This window comes from Ruditapes philippinarum, unplaced genomic scaffold, assembly GCF_026571515.1.
Source record: "Ruditapes philippinarum isolate M1 unplaced genomic scaffold, ASM2657151v2 ctg13797_1_1_1_1, whole genome shotgun sequence".
Classification (NCBI taxonomy): domain Eukaryota; kingdom Metazoa; phylum Mollusca; class Bivalvia; order Venerida; family Veneridae; genus Ruditapes; species Ruditapes philippinarum.
Window position 1 is genome coordinate 2,967 of NW_026867058.1, and position 21,178 is coordinate 24,144.

Below are 21,178 nucleotides of genomic sequence, written 5' to 3' on the forward strand. Positions count from 1 at the left end.
TGAAAATTTTTTTAATGGGAAATTTCCCCCCTGGAAATTTGGGGAAAAAAAAATATTCAAATTTTTTGGGTTTTCCCAAAATCAAGATTTCAAAAAGGTTTAAATACAAACAGTGTAGAGCCCGGGGCAAGAGGTATAGATGGGGAGACAGGCTGACTTGGCTCCCATATTTTTTGAAAGGTTTTAAAACTCATTCTACCCGGTTAAAAAGGGTTTTTAAAAATTTCTTTCACACAAAATTAAAAACGTTTAGGGTACAAAGGGGGGTTAAAAAAATTTTAAACCCGATCAATTGCCCCTTTTTTCTAAATTTTCCCCAAAAGGGCTTTTTTAAATTTTAAAAAAAGAGCAAAACCCTTTTGGGCAAAATGGGCAAAATTAACTTTGGGAAAAAGGGGGTATTTCCCCAAACAAAACTTAGGAAACTTTATGACAAATTCCCAAATTGAAATAAGTAATTTTAATTTGAAAATTTTTCTTTTAAATTTTTGTTTTTAAAAGGACTTTTTGGTGTTTTTTTGGGGGTAAAGGGTTTTTAAAAAATTTAAAAAACGGAAAGGTCCAAAAGGGGGCTTTCCAAATTTTTCTGGTGGGGAAAGACCAAATTCCCCCCTTATTTCAGGCCAAAAGGGCAAAAAAAGGGCCCAATTTTTGACTTCTGTAAAAAATAGGGACTTTGGTTTCTTGGAAATTTTGAAAAAGCCCTTTAACTTAAGTATTTTTAAAAAAAAATTTTTTTGTTTTGTTTGGGGTTTTTAAATTTTTCCAAAACTTTCAACTTTTGGGTTGGGCAAATCCCCCTTTGCATCATTTCAGATATTTCAGGGACAAAAAAAGAACCACCAACATTTTATTTTGGTATCTGAATAACTTTCCCAAAAATTAGAGGGCAATTTTACACACTTTAAAATAAAAAAGGTAAAATTAAAAAAAAGAAATTTTTTCAAAAAAAAAAGGTTTTTCCAGTTAAAATTTTTTTTTTTTGAAAAAAATAAGACCAAATACCGTCCAGCTGTATATTGTGAGGGAAAAATTTCCAAACAGACTCTAGCTCCAATCATTTTAAACATTTTTACATGTAACAAATTTTAAATAAATGTAAAACAACATCCTAAGTCGCGTCCCTATTTCACTGTTTAAAAAATAAACCCGCAAAAAAAAAAATTTTGAAAACAGTAAATTTTTTAGTAAAGGGACTAGGCATTTGGGAATAAGAATTTTTATGATGTTTTCTGTTTCAGGCAGAACTTGTGATCATCAAATGGTTTGTGTTTGTAAATAGTAAACTTAAAGTATTGTAAGCTAGCTGGTAGGCTTCCTCACAAAATAATCTAAAGTCTGCAACGGTATTGAAACCCTATGCGTTAAGTGGTAAGCGCTTTGATGTCAATGACCTTTACCACTTGGCAACGGATGCCCCTTCAGTTGTGTTCAATCTTCTCTGTGTTCAATCTTCAACAATAAAGGTATTGGAAAAATCCTTTTCATTCAAAGAACAGTTTTAAATTCAAATGCAATTTTACTTTTTTATAATTTATTAGGCAAGCAAGTACATGTTAATTACCTTTGTTATTTGTTTCAGATTCAACTGTTTGTAATTGGCAATCCTTGGTCTTCATGTTTGGAAAATATATCAACTCTGTGTTCTTCTTGAAAACACAAGACAAAAATTCTGGATGTTTTTTCTGCTTCTCATATTGACCTAGTGGTAACAACTGTTTACCACATTTTATACATGATAAACACTCGTTTTTGGCCTGAAAGTTAGGAAATGAAGCACAAAATTTATAGCAATAGAAAAACTGTTATAAAACATTAATTTAACATATACAAGTTTGTTTGGCTTTTTTTTAAAATACAAATGTATTCTTCTTCTTCTGCAGGTAGAGGGTAGGAAAGGAAAATATCTCGTTATGTCACTATTTACTTTCCCTTTGGGGTCTTTTTACCCCTTTTAAAATTTCAGAAGGCCCCCCTTTGACACACCTTTTTGCTTTATTGTTATTAGGGCACCAGTCAGTAAAGGGAAAGAAAGAAGGGCCTTTGCATTAGATAAAAGAGACTTCTTTTTCCCCAAAGGAAAAAATTCACCTGGGGAAAATTTTAACAACAAAACAACCAAAGGGAAATAAATCTTAATGAACCTCCCCTCCTACACACACTTTACATGTAAATGTAAATGGTAAAGGGAACAAAATGGAAAATTGGCGAATTTTTGGAAAAAAACGAAAATCCTCAAATTTAAAATCTAGCATAAATACAAAACCCAACCCGTCAAAAAAATGGGTACACTTGCACGATTTGCTTAAAATTCCACCGCGAAAATTCTTGAATTTTTAATTCGCTAGCTTTTTGACACACAGAAATATCCACTTTATAAAGTTATTCATTAAGTGAAAGTAAAGAATTTACTATTATATCTTCATGCATTAAGAATTTTACCTTATTTTCTTTTTCATCAGTGTTTTCATTATCATCGTATGTGACACCTTTTCTGGACCGCTTTGACCACTCTTGAAATTTACTTGTTGATTTACGTTTCCTTCCACCACGTCTTCTGGTATTGAGAAACTCCTCATCCGAATTCACATCATTACCTTTATAAAGACAAACAATTGCAAAATATATGTAACAATAAGAGAAGAACAATGTTGATGAAGACCATAAGCATAGCTAATTTCTTTTGGAAAATTTAACATTTTATATCAATTATGCTACTTTGTACCAGGACATTGTTCTAACCGACCTTCGCAGCTCAAAACAGTTCACTATCTATGGGAGAAGATGTGTAAGCAGCCGGATAGCTCAGTTGGTAAAGCAGCAGAGTGGTATTCTGAAGGTCCCTTTCTAGCTGCACATTTTTTCTGACCATGCAATGGTTTTTTCTCATATAATTGGGAAGAAGCATCCGTATCTTGATTTTGGGGAAAATTATCACTAAAATTGCTAATTTGGGAAGTAAAGAGGTTGGTTTAAGTAGAGATTTTGGATCAAAGAAAACTTCCTTTGGAAAAAGGCCTTGTATAAGCTTCTGTTATAAAGTTGAAAAATCACTGCCCTGTAACATAACTTTACACAACATTATTGTCTACAACTGTTCAAACTGAAAAACATATTAAAAATTTAATGTTTTTAGGCATTTGAAACTCAGTGGAGTTCCTTTAAGAACAAAGAACATTGGTACTTTTGCCTTTTTATTTTAAGGGCAATGTATATGTACAATAATATTGATTCTAGATAGCTTTCCTAAAAGATTATTTCAATATTTCAAACATTTTGTATGACATTTAGTTGATTTAAGATTTATATACATGTAAAATAAAAAACATGAATAAATAATAACACCTGAAGGCGCGATTCTCCATCTAATAATCCTTAACAAGCATTCTTTTTTCTTTTTTCTTGTAGAAATCACCGTGACTTCTTTCTACCCTGTTTAACCCTTTAAATACGCACTAGACATAATCTACCTTTCCTGCTTGTTGTAGACTTAATTTCCTCCTCCACCTTTTTAAAAAATCCTCTCCGTTCTTAAAATCATAAAAGCATTAATTCTTTATCCTGAAAATTTTACTTTTTTTTTGCATTAAATTTAAATTTTTTTTTTTCTGCCTTTTTTTCAATTTTTTATTCTATTCTGCATCCTTTTGAAGTTCCTTAACAGTACTCAATCTTTCAGATTTTAGTGTTTTTAATAGAAAAGGCGAATTTTCCGCCTTTTCTTGAAAATTGGTTTTTCTTCAATATTGTTCTTTCTTAAAATCAGCAAGATTATTTGTTTTCATCTACACTGTCGAAGGCTGGTACATCCGTCTGGGCCATAACTTCAATAGAGTACAGGTGATGTACATGTAGGGGTGAAACCTGTCTGGATTTGATGTAAGTTTGAGGATTGTGTTTGAAGATTTTTGGGCATAAAGTCTGGTGGAAACTTACCTTGTCTTACTTTCACAGATCAGGCAGTTTCTGTTTTTATTTTCCTGAAAATGTAAAATTACTTTTAAAAACTACATGTTTTCTTGTATAAATCCTATCAAAAAGACACGCACACACACATGCACCCACTCTCACACAAATACTTATAACAATCTATAAAGATATTATTCTGCTTTTAACAAAAATTTTTTTAACAAAGAGCACCACAAAAGTGGGGCAATATGTTACACCTGTTTGTTTTATATTTGATGCAAGGGCATAAATATTTTAAATGACAAATTGGAATTCATGATATATAAACAGGAGCAATTTCAGTCAAGAGAAGTCACCCGAGAAGAACCATTAATATTGCCTTGATCACAGCGTCATGATTAGTTAACATGAAGAAGCTAGAAGAAGACAGTTAACAACATCACAATGTTGTTATCCAAAGTATTTCTCATAATAAATCAATCATACTTCAAGGAAATTTATAAGTGAAAGTAAATTATTGCAACAAATCTTAACATAATATGATAATGTGATATTTGATCTGGAGTTTATATTTTTTTCAGCAAAAAAAACCTCTGAAACATTTAAAGTTCATCTAAATAGTTGATCTTAATATTTCTGCAATTCATTTATGTGATTAATTAAAAACCTGTTCAGATTGTCTCTGAGGTGTAACAGCTGCAACTGGAACTTTAGCTGGGGTTTTTGGAAGCTGGCAAAATTTTAGGAACTTGTTCTGAGGTTCTGGATCTCCTGAAGAGGAATCAGGTACCACCACTTCCTGTTCTACCTTGACTGGTTTTTTGTCCGGCTCTGTTTTGACTGTATCTAGTGTTTTAACTAGACTGTCATCATTTTTCTCTGGAAATGACATCAGTACATCAATTTATGTCTAATTTCAGTCCAATTAAATAATATATTGAAGATATCATCATTTCTTATTACTCTTAGTATAAGGTATTTTATAATCAGTGCTTGAATTTACACTTTTTGGCACTTGTTATAGCTTTGAAAATTAGCTCACATACGCCCCTAAATAACATAACGAAGACTTTTAATTATCTTACATGAAAAAAACATTATGTGCACACAACCACAAAATTAAAGTCTAGTTTAGAATCAAATATATTCTTATTGCAACACCACATTCATTTTTATTATTTAATATTAGAACCTCTGTAAAGGAGTAAAATTCATTTGCTACAATCATCTTTCCAGAAAAATGTTAAAAACAAATTTTCAATGGAGGCTGCTGAATACATATCCAAATGCAAATTTGCCTGTAACTTGTACATATACCTCTTAACACAAATCAGTGGATAATGTTACCTAAACTAATCATGGGTTTTGTTTCTAACCAAATATAAATCTAATTGATGGAGCATCTAAAAAGTTAATGAACAGGAATGATATTTATCACTAATCAGATAGAAAAATCCTTAAATGTTACTAAAAATAGCGGTGTTGGAAAATCTTATCTCACATGGGCTTATCTCACACTCAACGTGCAGCAGTTCTAAATAATACGCGATTCACTCCTATTTTAACAAAAATTAAACGTCAAAAGGTCAAAATGTTTTAAAAATATGTAAGCTAATCTATTAAATTGTCTACGGAATCAAAATAGATTGATATTAACTTTCACACTGCAATGAGTCCTACTCTACCTAGATCCGCCCTTTCCAATAACGATCTGTTACTAAAAATAGCACACTTTAAAATATCGAAACGTTCTTCGTAAAATCGGATATTATGACACTTTGCCTGAAAAACATTCATGTTTTTTGTTATGATAACGATGCTTTTTGATGACGAATCACTTTTTGATATATTTTAATTAAATATTCGGCCAAAATAACCGAAAAAGTAGAAAAATCTTTGCAAACGGTAAACGCTTTTTTGTCAACCATTGAAGTATGGACTGAATTCCTTATATATAAACACTTATATTATGGCACTTTCCGTTTTTAATATCGATGTGTTTCATCATGATAACCTTGCTTTTTCATGAGGGGTCTCATATGAATTTATTTTCATTAAATTTTTCACACATAAACTTGGTCAGAAGATTTTTTTTGCGGACGTACGTAATGCTTTTTAATCATAGAAAGTCAGGCGCCTAAGCCCCGCCCCCTTTTCAAAACTAGGTACATTGTAATGGGCGTAGCAAGTAGATTCACTGATATTTGTGTGTTCAGGTGAGTGAGAAAAATAATCAACCATTGGGTTAGATAGAGGATAGGGAAATCCCAACCCTCGGGCAATCGGTTCCATCGGGAACTCGCCAAGGCTCGTTCCCGATGGAACCGATCACCCTCGGGTTGGGATTTCCCTATCCTCTATCTAACCCAATGATAGATTCTATTAGTCTAAAATCACCATGACAGAGAAAAAGCATTCACTCTAACACAATGTAGACATTCTGAGCGTTCAAAAATATAAAAAGAAATAAATGAAATACCTGTTTTAATTTTCTTTTCCGTGTTAGGTTTAGATTTTCCTTTTTTGTTTGGTTCAATAAAGAATGCCCTCTCATTTGTCTCCCCTTTATTTACAACAACATAGTAGGCCTGATTTCGTGAGGCTTGACTTGAACTAACAAATTTCTTCAGTTGTTCTTCTGCACTAAGTGTGCTTGACCCAAGAGTAAACACTATATCTGCTTTCTTTTCTTCTTTAGACACATTTTCTGATTTTATACCATCAGTGGAATTGATTTTGTCCAGCTGATTACCTCCCCTAAAATCAGATTTTAGACTGGTTCCTGGCATGGTGGCAGACTGTGGCAATTTGGTTCCCTGCACCAGAAGTTGAGCCATTGTCAGTAAAATACTTTCATGTGGATTTGTTCCAGGCATGTCTAAAACCACTTGTTGACCTGCAGCTTGAGTTAACGGTACAAATTGAGGGATCATGGCTGAAATCTGGGCTGTCATCTGTTGATTGCCTTAATCACATAAATCAGCAAATAAGATTTGTGTTTTTTTTAACTGTTCAGTAAAAATCTGAATGATCTGAAAATATTTTGTGCATACAAAACATACAGGTTTCAGAAGCATTAACAAGCAATTAACATTTTCCTGCAAAATTTCCTTGTATCTAGAGAAATAGAAAAGATGAAGCTTAAAAAGGACTTAATTTAAAGAAACTCCATAAAGGTTCAAAAGCCTAAATACATTAAATTTTAATTTCTTGCAGAGATCGACCCACTGAGGCACTAAAAACAGGAAGACATGAAAAATATTATATGTATCTTACACCGGCTGCCAGTACAGACCAGAATATCTAGCTTGAGGGTAAAGATTTACGGAGGTAACGAGGCTCTCCAGAGTTTCCGCCAAACAGTTACCCCGAGAGGTAGATATGTAGATATTCCTGTCTGCACCGACAGACGGTGTTTGATTCTCCTTGTTGCATATTACATATTAATTATTTTAAGAACAGAAAATTATGAAAATTGATATTCTCATTACACACTTTTTTCTGGTAGAAGCGTATGAACTTACAACTTCATTTATTACAGTTAAATGACGTCATCCTAAGAACGCAATTCATTCATAAAAGGTGCGCTGCAATGACGTCATTTTAAGCATGTGGCTTGTCTTACATGGGCGATGTAAGACAGGATTTTCTAGCACCGGTGTTAACGGTAGATAATCCTGTCTGATAATAATGCAAGAAAATTAAGAAATATATACTAAAAGCTGTGTACATGCAGCATCGCTCGTTAAAGAATGCTCCATCATAATCCTGCGTTCGTAACGATCTTTCATTACAGCTGGTGTATTCCTTGGTGGTTTGCTACCCATGTTCACTGTTGGAGCCCAGTCCCGATTGTCTCTGTCATAGAGATCAGCTCTTTTTCCTGAAAAATATTGAATGGAACAGAAGTACAAAAAAAAAAACCAAGATATTTGTGCATTTTCACTTACAGTGTAGGAGAATTCATAAGTAAATGTCTTCTCTACGTTTTTATAACTTTTCTTCAACTTATTTAGTTATTTTTGTTTCTTATCGTTATAAATACTTTTCAATGGAATTAATTTGTAGTCACCGTGTAACGTTATGTACAGACAATTATGACAAAAGACACAATATTTTTTTGTTGATAGGTTTAAAAATGAATGCCGAACTGACTGGTGCAGTTGACCATTTACCCTTTTACATGGAGTTTAATCATAAAGTTTGAAAAAATAAATAGCATTATACCACAGGTGGCAGTATCAGTGTTTGGACACCCCACCCCTATCTGCCCCTGGACCCCTACTACAACCCTGAAAAAAAAAATTCAACACTCTAAGGCTTACTATAAGGTACCAAATACAAAACCAACCATGAAATTTTATATAATTTTTTTTTTCCACTATCAAAATTATAGTTATAATTTTGATAGTGGAAAAAATTTTTTTATATAAAACTTCATCGGTGGTTTTGTATTTGGTACCTTATAGTAAGCCTTAGAGTGTTGAATTATTTTTTTCAGGGTTGTAGTAGGGGTCCAATGGCAGATAGGGGTGGGGTGTCCAAACACTGATACTGCCACCTGTGCATTATACATTAAGCCCCTAAGATCTACGCACGATTATTATAATTTCATGTAAAATAAGATAATTATTTCAAAGCGTTTGATGATGAAATCTATTTACCTGACAGAAAATGAGCTGAGCAAACTCGGATGTTTTTCAGGTTTTTCCCCGAGAAATCTTGGTCTAATTTTGCTAACCAAACCATTCGTCTTTCTTCTGCATATTTCTGCGTCGTTTCACCCTGGTTTACAATAACTTCAGGCAACCTGTAATATGACAGGTGACTTTCTCTATTTGATCTATTATGACACCCGTTAACACGACAATAATTCACCATCTTGTAAAGATTTTACCAATAATGTTGATAGCGAATACCTCCAATATGGCGGACACAAAAATATCCCGCTCTGACAGTTACCTCCCCTACAAAAATGGAGGCATAATTTTTAAGTTTAATAGCCGACTCCTATAAGGCCTTCGGAGGCAGGAAATAGAAACAAATATGCTATACAGCGTCTATAAACGACGAAAAATTTGGGGAGCATTAGTATGTAAAGTACAAATGAAATATATTTCTTTGCAGATACATTTGTTAGTCCAAGTGTCTCAAATTCGGACGAATTACCATTCGGACAAATAATTACACAATATACAGTTTGAATAAGTGTTCAACATTTTCTGTAACATTAGTATGTGTAATAAAATGCACATCTTTGAAGCCATATGCTATTAGATCTGTTGAATAAGGCATAGCTTGTGACCAGTGTGATGACATCATGTCTGGTTTCATGCTAAATGCCAAGGTATAGGCGACTCCACCTACTGACTCAAGGTTTGTTTGACACTGTACTAAATGTGGCAGTTCAAATTTCTCCCTTCTTCTCTCAGAATCCCTTAATAGTCTGAGTGAAAATACATATTTTTCTCCCCTACAATCCCTCAGTAATGATGAAAACTCTAATTCCCATCCTGATTCCCATCAACTAGATTACAGTCACTCTAGCCCCAAAACCCAGCCCATAGCAACTTCAACGCCAAATGCTAAAAATAAAAAAGTTAAACCCCCAAGAACAACAAAACTTAAAACACTAGAACGCCTTACTGTCCTAAATATTAATTGTCGCTCGGTTGAAAATAAGATTCCCAGTCTACAACCGGTTATCACCCAAATAAAGCCAGACATACTGTGTCTTACAGAAACTTGACTGAAACCGGAAATAAATTCTTCGGAAATTTTTCCAGACCACCTGAATTTCAATGGATTTAGCTCAATACAGGATTGGAGCAGTACCTCTAGACGCTTGCAGAAATCATGATCCCAAAATAGACAAATATCTATTTTTTCGCCGAATTTTACATTTTTCCTTGATTATCGTACTTGATTCGGTGTGAAAAGATGAATTAGACCTATTAAAGTTCATTCCGTTGGGTTAAAAGACAAGATTTTAGCATTTTATCATTCAAGCGCCTTGTCCGGTATATACCGGAATACGGTATTTAGTGTGGTGCTCCAATCCTTTTTTTAGTCACAGCCAATTTCAATATATATAGGGATGATAGGTTGAACAGCCCAGGAGGGGGGGGACCCTGTTTGCCATATCACGATCTATTATGAGCAAGGAACAGCCCCACCTCAAATCGAAGTGTAATGCTATCTGGGCAACATTACCCTTAAAGGTATAAGATATATATATATTTCCTCTTTTTACAAACCTCATGAGAACGATGAGGAATCCCTAAACCAACTATGGTCAACCCTAAGTAAGATCCCAAGGAATACAGTTGAGTTCACACTAAAGGTTACACAAAGTGCACTAGGAGTGCACTAGATGTGCACTACTAGTGCGTATGCAGCTGATTTCAAATTGAAACAGTGAAAAATAAATATTTTATGGATAAACTATTTTAAAAGAAGTTTTAATCAGTCCAAGTTTTAAAGAAAAAACCGAGAGACTTTTTATCATTCATGCAAATGCACAAAATCGACGATAAAGTACTTTTTTCAAAGATTTTCTGATACGATCAGGGTAACCAGACGCTTGATCAGTAAAGTATTTACGGCACAGTGACCCCAGATTTTTCGCCGGGTGCTTGACTAGTAAACAGAGCGCCTGAATCATTATGATGGTAAACAAACTGTGGAAAATATCTTTTATTCTAAATTGTGTCCTATCGTCAATCAAAGAAGATGTTGTATTGAAAAAGAATGAACAAACAATCCAATCAAGTAATCAGGTAAACCACACAACCTATAACCGTGATATATTCTCTGAAGACAGATATCCTCAAAAATGCAAATCGAACCAATTTACTTTTGCAAAAGAAATACAGATCAGTCCTCTGGAGTCAATTTTCTACCACACTAGAGACCGTAGGAGCCGTCTGGCTCAAGCTTTACAACCACAAAAATGCCATAGACTTCTACTAATAATTCTAGCCGGTGATATCGCAACCAACCCAGGACCTACAAAATTTCCATGCGGTGTCTGTACTAAACCAGTGGCTAAAAACCATCGAGCCTTGCAATGTGAATCGTGTGAATTCTGGATTCATATAAAATGTGGGAATGTGACACCAGCAGAGTACATACTGCTTGGCAACCTAGACGACCCATGGCTATGTAAAACATGTAATGATGTATCAATAAACCAGAAATGTACACTTTCAGCTTATAAACAAGATACAAATTGTATAAATGGATTTACTGAACCAAATATAAGTGAGCAGGACACAAACATCGAACCTACATTGAACCTTGAACAACCTATAAATCATGAAACAATTTCTACCTGTTTTAATATGAATAACATTAATGACAGTCTTATATTCCAGCAAGGAGATCTCAGCTTTAACTCAACTATTTCTTATGTCTCTGAACAAAACCCCACTGAAGAACATAATAACCACTCGTTCCAAGATGACATAAATACCTCAACAAACACAGATGTAGATCACTTGAATGAACTCAAAAACCTCAGAAAAGCGAATTTAAAAAGACCTCTTATTTCACATCTAAATATTAATAGTGTGAAGAACAAATTTACAGAAATTCACGATATTTTATCAGAAAAGCTTGTTGATATGTTAATACTATCAGAAACCAAACTTGATAACTCATACAATAATAATATTTATAATTTTCCAGGTTATAAGATGGAGAGAAAAGATAGAAACAAACATGGTGGTGGGATTTTGATATATGTAAGAGATGACCTACCTTTTAGAAGGAGGAAAGAATTTGAATGTGAGTCTTTAGAATCAATGTGTTTTGAGCTTTGTATGGCAAAACGAAAATGGGGTATTTTAGCTATTTACAAACCCCCAAATACAAAAGATAATGTTTTTATTGAAAATATTACTGTTTCTTTAGACAAATTATTCTTAAACTATGACCATATTTTAACAATAGGTGACTTGAACTATGACTTAAACAAACCTGACAAATGTAAACCCCTCACTCAAATATGTGACACATATAACTTAAATAATGTTATTAAAGGACCAACATGCCAAATGAAAAACTATGAGCCATCATATTTAGATGTTATTCTAACAAATAGACCAAATCTCATCTGCAATACCATAAATTTTGATTCAGGACTGAGTGACTGTCACAATTTTATTGCTACAACCATTAGAGAACAATGTAACTTGACCCAATCTAAATATGTAAATTTTAGATCCTACAAAAATTTTAATGAGCAGGATTTTAACAAAGACCTGTCACAAGTACCATTTCATGTAGCCCACATATTTGACGATGTCGATGACATTTATTGGGCTAATGAAACCTTATTCAAAGAAGTAGTAAATGAACATGCACCAATCAAACAAAAAAAGGTTAAAAAAGAATCTCCCCCTTTTATGAATGGAGAACTCCGCAGAGCCATTTATGTAAAAAGAAAACTTAGAAATTCATTTTTCAAATATAGAACTGATAAAAACTGGGAAAAATATAGGAAACAGAGAAATTTAGTTACAAAACTTAAAAGAAACTCAATGCAAATATATTTTTTTGAAAGGTGTGGTGGGGGACCAAAGTCAAAACATTTCTGGCCTACTATAAAACCTTTTCTTTCTAGTAAAAATACAGCCAAAAATGATGCTCAAATTATATTAAATGAAAATGATACATTAATAACAGATCAAAATAAGGTATGCAACATACTTAATGATTTTTATGTTAATATAGCTCAAAATATTGGTATCAACAGTGATATAATGATTAATGAACAACACCCTAGTGTACAGGCTATCTCTGATAAAATCCAAAGCAATAATAATTTTGTATTTAAACCTGTTACATCTCAGGAAGTGCATAAGCTTCTGCACAGTGTGGATGGTAAGAAGGCCACAGGTATTGATAACCTACCTCCAAAAATTATAAAAGCAGGTGCTAAATCTCTTGCGGAGCCTATAAAATGTATAATAAATAAATGCTTTATTAATAATACTTTTCCGGAGTCCCTGAAAATGGCTCAGGTTACTCCAGTTTATAAAAAAGAAGATCCTTTTCAAAAGAAAAATTATAGGCCTGTAAGTATTCTGCCCACTTTCTCGAAGATTTTTGAACAATCAATAAATAAGCAACTAGTTTCATACTTTGACAACATTTTTCATAATTTTCTGGCAGCTTTTAGATCTAAATTTGGATGTCAAACTACTCTTTTACGGCTAATAGAAGACTGGAAAAATGCCTTGGATAGACATGAGTATGTAGCAGCAATACTCATGGATCTGTCAAAGGCATTTGACTGTCTCCCACATGACTTGATCGTATTGAAACTTAAGGCCTATGGCTTATCTGACACAGCCGCAGAACTTATGCACAACTACCTGTCAAATAGAAAACAAAGGGTTAAGCTTGGTAAAGCATGCAGTGACTGGATGTCAATAAGTAAGGGAGTTCCCCAGGGATCCATTCTAGGGCCTCTTATTTTTAACATCTTTATTAACGACATCTTTTACTTTATTAAATTAGCCACTGTGTACAATTATGCTGATGACAACACATTATCTTACTGTGATACCAATATTGACTCTTTACAATCTATACTGGAAAATGAAAGTTTATCTATGATAAAATGGTTTGATAATAATCTAATGCAAGCCAATCCGGACAAATTTCAGGCAATTTGTATTGGAAAACAAACAACTAGTAAATTAACCTCTTTTTGTCTTAATAGTACAGAAATTGTCTGTGAAAAAAGCGTGAAACTTCTTGGTGTTGAAATAGACTCTTTACTAAATTTTGACTTACATGTATCTAACATTTTGCAAAAAAGGCTGCAAAACAAATCAACATTCTTGCTAGACTGAGTAAATTCTTAAATCAAAATACTAGATTGTTAATCTACAAATCCTTTGTTCGTTCAAATTTTTAACTATTGTCCTTTAGTTTGGCATTTTTGTAGTAAACAAAATACTGAAAAACTTGAAAAGTTACAACATAGATCATTGAAGATAGTTTTTGAGGATTACAGCTCATCATATGAATTTCTTTTAAGTAAAGCTAATATGCCAACTTTACATATCAGTAGATTAAGACAATTAGCTATTGAAGTTTTTAAATGTTTGCAAAATATATCACCAAAATATGTTCAAGAACTAATTAAAGTAAATTCCTCTTATTACTCTTTTAGAAATAACAACACACTTGAAGTTCCTAGAGTAAATACAGAGACTTATGGTAAGAAAAGCTTTCGCTATGAGGCCACCCAGGTCTGGAATAGCCTCCCGAATGAACTAAGAACAGAAACTGATTACGGTGAATTTCGGAGGCTTATCCAAACCTGGAGTGGCTTCAAATGCAAATGTTCTATGTGTGCCTAAGTGTTATGTTTTTTGTTGAGTTTTGAAATGTGAATCAAATGAATCTGCATGCTTCTTTTGTTTCTTCTTTTGTTTTTCCTGTATTTCTGTCTGCCATAGAGCAATGCTGTATAAGACCTGTTTTATCATGTAATGCTTTTCATGTGCTTCTTGTGTGTATATTTGTATAGTCATTTGTCAGTGCATGTTAGTGTTTGTATATGTGACAGCTGCTGATCAGCTTTTCATATATCCCATAAAGGGGACAATAGCTTCTTTAAGTCTATTTTTACCTTTTTATTTCTACTTTTATTTTATTTTTGTTCTAATTAATTAAGTAATTAACTTAGACCATGAATTTATCTAGGCCAACTCAGATCAGCATCTGTTACACAAACATTTCAACATTTTAAGTTTTATTATTATGATACTTGTACATGTTCTAGTTACACCCATAGTTTCATGACTGAGTACATATCAGATGCTGCTACTGATATGTGCTCAAGCATCATACTTGAAATTAGGTTAACTATATTTAAATAAAATAAAATTGAATCATTTACTTTAATTTATTTTAAAAATTTAAATTTTTAAAAAATTCTAATCCTTTTTCTGATTTTAGGGTTGTGTACATAAATAGAACTCTTGTATGATGTAATTTTATGTGATGTTTGATTGTAATGTATATTTGCTTTTAATCATTTAATGCTTTCTTACCCATATTTATATGTGCTGATAAATCTTAACTGTTTTACAGAGTCTTTCATAAATGTACATTGATCTTCTTAATACTTTTATATATTTTCTTTTATACAGATTGTTTGTTTGAATTGTTATAGGATAATAAGTTTTGTCGGAAAATAGCTTATATAGCTAATGTTTATATGTTTTTATGAAACCGACTTTAAATAAAGATTATCTTATCTTATCTTATCTTATCTTACTACAAAGTGCACTAGTAGTGCACTACTAGTGCACTTCATAAGTGCACTTTGTAGTGCACCAGACCTATTATATGTATTAAGCAGTTACCTTTTATTTCACTGAATAGCAATTTGACTTTTACAAAAAGAAAGAAAATATAGATATCTGTTTAATAGTTTTTCAATAAAAATTTGAAATTGTGATTATTGGATTTTGTAAAATATGGCGTAAAATATTAGAACAATAAATTTCAAAGTCATTAATTTTACTGATTTTGTACTTTAAAATTTAATTGTTAGAATAAGTAATTTAAATATAAATAATTATAACTTTAATGTTGATAAGTGCATAAATAAACAAACTTAATTGATATTTAATATGATTCTATTCTATTATAATCTGGTAATGAAATATGAAACATTGAAATGCTAATCAAACAAAATTAAGTCAGTTCTTTTTTTGGGGGGAGGGGGAATTATACCGTAGTATTAGTTATTTTTTATCTTAACTTATGGTTGTTTTAGTTAAAGGTAATGATTTTAAGCATTAATAGCCTTTATCACACACCCGTGCCGATTTTGCGACTCCGTAAATATGGTATTGCACGGCCGTGCATATATTTTGACGTGACGTCATTAGCGTTATACAAACATAGTGTAAAGACGCGCTAAATGTTAGCGTTATACTATAGGCGCGTCAATGAAAAATGACTCTTATTTCACTTTAATACGTCTTTATTTTGTGTATGTGATAAATAGAATATTAAATTCGTGTAAGTTCATTACTGAATTTATTGCACTCGTTGAATAAAATAATATTATGCTCGCCAGAGGCTCGCATAATATAATTTTATTCAACTCGTGCAATAAATTCAGTATTGAACTTACACTCATTCAATATCCTCTATTTAATACATTAAAGAATTAATGTGTTTATAATTGGCCTAAATTTTGTCAATTTTATTTCATTTATAATCTCTCTTACCTTCTCAAACTGAGATTTACCTAAGATTAATATAAACGATATATATTATTCTGAAAATAAATATTTATATATAATGGTGGTATGTATTGATATGTGTGGATTAAGTATTGATATGTACATGTGGGATACTAGTATACTTAAACTGACATGGATATTAACAAAAAGATTAGAAAATCTTTCAATTCCATTTTTTGAGACGACACCAATCTTTTTTCCTATTTTCATGCATTGTAACATTATTATGCAATCTGATTAATTTTATGAGTTTATTATAAAATGCAAAAATATTCATTTTTCTTTTTGTACTATTTGTAATGAAATTTATTTGCACCAACATCCAGAGAATACAGAATTTACATCGCCTAATCTGGCTTATGTTATCTACCCTGAGGGGCTCTCTTATCAGCAGGGTACTATATTCAAAACAACCTATACACAGCATGACTTTTTGACACTTTAATCTCCTGTAACTGTTTTCTGCTCATGTATGATATTAAATTAAAAAAAAAAAAAAAAAAAAAAAAAAAAAAAAAAACCAGATCTGCATTAAAGTGAAAAGGAAGTTGCGAAAGTTTTATAATCATGTGTTTGAATATTTTCTTTAAAATATATTATCTTCTGAATGTGTGAAAAAAGACAAATTTGTGAAATCTATAATAGAAAAAATAAACATTTCTCAGTTCAGAAATTAAACGATGCTGCACATTTTAATGCAGAATTGCAAGAAATATGAAAAAAATATTGATACGAAGTCTTTGTAGAATAGTTAACACTGATATTGGTTTTAAACCAGTTTTTTATAATAAAATTAGAACATTCCACTTCAAAAACAGTAAATGACAATAATATCTAACGTGCGTTTATGACATTAAGATTATTTTTTACATTTGATTATACAAAAAGTATAGTCATTTATCGATGACTTACATGTATTTTGGGGAAAAAAAGAAAATTTTCAATAAATATTGCATACATTTGCATTTTTGTTATTTACCCTGAGGCCCTCTTATCAGTAATGAAAACAGTCGCTCTCAAAAAAAATACCAATACACAGCATGACTCGAGACTTTCCTCTTGTATAAAAACATTCCCTTTATACATTACATTTTTTAATGTAGAAATCTTGAATAAAGTTATCAATTTTATTTATTTTATGGAAAATTTTAATTATGTATATCTTTTAAAAAGTATGCAAGCATTTTATGGTTGAAAAAACAATAATATCACAGTGTATAAAATGTTTTAAAATCAATGAATTAATATTCTCTTTCAATCTTGAACATGAGGAATTGCCTCTTAAGTTATATATTATCACGGATTTATATTAATAGTATATAGTAATATAAATCCGTGATATTATTATGCAGAATGGCAAGAAATGTGGATAAATGGATACATATAGAAAATTCCGCTTTAGAGACAATAATATCAGAGACATAGATAACATCTATCTATGTCTCTGATAATATCTATTATTATGCATTTATGCCTTTATGTTTTTTTGTATATTTGATTATACAAAAATTATGGTCATTTACTGAGTGCCAACGCCTGATGAATCCCACGCTTATGTCTAACATGCATTTTGAGAAAACCAGGGAATTTCAATGCATTCTTATAAATCTGCAAAATTGATATCTTTGTTATTAACCCTGAGGCCCTCTTATCAGCAGGAGAGTGGTATATTGAAAGCATTCCCTCTCAGAAAATACCAATACACAGCATGACTTGAGATTTTCCTCTTCAATAAAAGTATTCCCTTTATACATTAAATTTTTAATATTGAAATAATGAATAAAGATATCAAATTTATTTATTTTATGGATAATATTTAAATTATTTGCATAAACATATGCAAAGCATTACACAGTTGAATACTAAATTATCACAGTATATTGATTGTTTTAAAATCAATGTATTAATATTCTCTTTCAATATTGAACATGATGAATTGTCTCTAAGTTATATATTATAGAAATAATATTTAAGCTTAAATATAACCTTTCCTTGATTTGTTTGAGCTTATGAAAAAAAGTTTATGATGTAACAAACTAAATTAATTGGCCAGAATTATCACATTGATTTTATACCATTTGTACACTAGAAAAATTGAAATATATGGCCATTTAAAAAAAGCTTTAAAAACACTTATTTAATTATCCATTACGGTGCATATTTAAATTTAACCTTATTAATTCTATAAATTTGATTTTAAGGGTATTTATTTTTCACTTACAGTTTAAATACTGGTTAATAAAAATATGATTACAAGAAATGAAAAAAACATTTTAATTTTAAGCTTTAACATGATAATCACCTAAAATGTTAAAACTGCTGATTTAAAAATTTACTTATTTATATTCATGAATAGGTCATATATATATTTTCCCAATTTTTTTTTCATACAGCAGCGTAACAATGGATGCCCCCTCCCACTTGATATACAATTATCCAATAAACCATTTAGGTGTCACCTTCCCTGGCCAGCCTGGTCATATGATCTAGTGCACTAGAAGTGCAACTAGTGCACTAGAAGTGCACTTCTAGTGCACTTCTAGTTCAGCTCTAGTGCACTAGAAGTGCACAAGGGTGGGAAGTTTAGTGTGAACTCAACTGTAGCTCAATTTGGATCCTTGGTGATTTCAACATGCCAAGCATAAATTGGTCAAATGAATCCCTAACAGATGACTGTAGGCACAAGACCATTTTTGTTGCCCTCTGTTGCTGTTCTCTCTGGTATCCCCCAAGGCTTGGTCCTGGGACCTTGCCTCTTCTTATCCTACATAAACGACCTTCATGATAGTGTTAAGAGCAAGGTCAGGCTATTTGCAGACGATAAATAGTATATTTAACAATCAAATCAACCCAAGATGCCAAAACCCTCCAAAAAGATAGCACAGTCTTGAAAACTGGGAATCTGATTGGTCCAGATAAATGTGAATTCCTTAGTATCAGCCGCAAGAAACATCCAGTAACATTCCTTTATAATTTACATGGTCAACAACTAAAATCCACTATGGCTGCAAATTATTTAGGCTTAACAATTAGTAAAGATTTATCCTGGACCAATCACATAAATTTTTATAACATAACAGCAAAAGCAAATAATTCACTCAGATTTAAAAGAAGAAATGTAAAAAATAAATAGGTCAAAGAAACTGCCTACAAAACTTATGTAAGGCCCCAGTTAGAATACTGTTCCACGGTTTGGCATCCTTGGCAAACATATCTGGTTTACTAAATAGAACAAGTTCAAAGGTCAGCTGCCAGATATGTATACAATGACTACAATTACACCAGTAGTGTATCTAAAATGATAAGTGAACTTAATTGGTAAACCCTAGAACAGAGGCGCAACATCAGCTCTGTTACCCTCCTCTACAAAATCCAACACAATCTTGTGAGGGTCGACCATCACCACCTGGCACCAACTAGAAACCTGAACTACCTAATACCATATTAAGGACACAATATCACCCCTATTTTCCCCAGAAGTATTCGTCTGTGAAATGGCCTACCCGTGTCCTTACAAGCTAGTCCCAGTTTAGACCTCTTTACTGGGCAGCTGCATCCTTTTTATCAGTTCTAAGCCAGCTTTGATTTTAACATTTATCTCAGTCTTGTAGTTCTTTTTAACTTGCTTTTACCTTATGTCTATAAATTTGCACTTAACATATTTGTTTTTAAGAGCTATTTCCAGACAACGTGCCTGCTTAGTGTAATCGATTACGATTTTGAAGCAGTATGATGTAGATGTAGATGTAGAGATAATAAAAGGGTTTTGAAATAGTTTTAAAACTCGACAAACACTAATTTTATGTTGTCACAAATCATATGTTGCTTGTATGTGTCACTGTTTATGGACAGACATTATTAAGAATTCATAATACATGATAATTATGCGCTTGTATTATACAATATCTTTTATCACAATTTCAAGTTACTCAACTACCCTTTGAAGTTCTTCAAAATATATTTGAAGAAGTTGTGTTGTCAGATGGTGATGTGGCACATGGGAGGTAGAGTCGTCTACATTTAATGATGTCTGCAGAAGGAAATCATTTCAGGACAAGTGTCACTTGTCTTGGCTGTTGAGTGAGTAGTGTGCCTAAACATTATACTTTATAACAAAATATTGCTAATCTTCAATGTACAATTATATTTATCCGTAACCACTGCTGGAGAGAAACTTAATTTGTCAGCAGTTTTAATGTCAGAGAGTAAATTTCAGTAGATCTATTTTGACAGACAAATCACCTCACCTTTCATACTTAAGCAAATACAATCAAGCAGCGGACTGTCCCTATGACAATTGTTGTGATAAAAGTAGGTTTAAAAGTTTTAACATAAGATTGAATGTAAATGTTTCATTAAATAAGATGGAATTAAAAAAGTTTTGAGAAGTTTTTATAAACCTTTGCAACCTTTTTCTGAAGCTATATTGAGTACATAATAACTTAGGATGGATGACAGAATATAAAAATCTGGAAACAAAGTGATCCCTCGGAAGCATCAATCACAACAAAATAACATAAGAATTTCAGACTCGGTTTGATTGAGTCTGTACATGAGGGATAATGAATAAGTGCAAACATCCCTCACGCCCCCTAGCACCGGCTTGAGCAGTTTGACATTGTAAAATATGATAAACAAGATCAACAAGGAAAGGCGGCGTTCAGTGAACGCAACCCCCATATGACCCAGCAACAAGAACCAACGGCAAGGAGCCCAAGGCGGACCCCAAACAAAAACAGGACAGGGCAAAGACAGAGCACGGACAGGTTAATCATTAAATGATAAATAATTTGTAACTGATTAGGAATTCAAAGAAAATAATAATAGGCCCACAAAGGGGAAGGGGACAGGAGACCAGGGGAAGGGGGGGGGGGGTTAATCAAAGAAATAAAAACTAGAGGCAATGGGGAAGATTCTTACCGTAGACGAGAAAACAACAAGGGACACAAGCAAAAGTGTCACCAAAACAGTATGAAACAACATAGACATAC

General features: G+C 32.3%; 3 protein-coding genes across 4 annotated transcripts; 1 reads left to right on the forward strand and 2 right to left on the reverse strand.

Annotated features, from left to right (window-relative positions):
- Positions 1-1,564: 1,564 nt before the first annotated feature.
- Positions 1,565-7,066, reverse strand: LOC132734673 (uncharacterized; the record flags this gene model as incomplete). The annotated part of the gene is made up of 5 exons (XM_060721462.1): positions 6,389-7,066; positions 4,577-4,788; positions 3,947-3,980; positions 2,443-2,597; positions 1,565-1,757 (listed from the first exon to the last, which is right to left on the reverse strand). Coding segments are annotated over exons 1-5 (1,069 nt in total), but the record flags the coding sequence as incomplete, so codon positions are not given.
- LOC132734675 (uncharacterized) lies at positions 7,058-8,846 on the reverse strand. Its single transcript, XM_060721464.1, has 2 exons — positions 8,574-8,846; positions 7,058-7,792 (listed from the first exon to the last, which is right to left on the reverse strand). Exons 1-2 carry the CDS (start codon positions 8,788-8,790, stop codon positions 7,611-7,613), a joined length of 399 nt encoding a protein of 132 aa, XP_060577447.1. The 5' UTR covers positions 8,791-8,846; the 3' UTR covers positions 7,058-7,610.
- Positions 8,847-10,334: 1,488 nt separating this feature from the next.
- Positions 10,335-14,960, forward strand: LOC132734674 (uncharacterized). Of its 2 annotated transcripts, XR_009626354.1 has the most exons (3): positions 10,335-10,688; positions 11,599-11,697; positions 14,096-14,948. XR_009626354.1 is itself a non-coding variant. In XM_060721463.1 (2 exons), coding segments are annotated over exons 1-2 (1,125 nt in total). In that variant the 5' UTR covers positions 10,335-10,574; the 3' UTR covers positions 14,098-14,960. The 2 variants fall into 2 exon arrangements, 1 of the variants encoding a protein (XP_060577446.1); XM_060721463.1 differs by having other exon boundaries at positions 10,335-11,697; positions 14,096-14,960.
- The last annotated feature ends 6,218 nt before the right edge of the window (positions 14,961-21,178 follow it).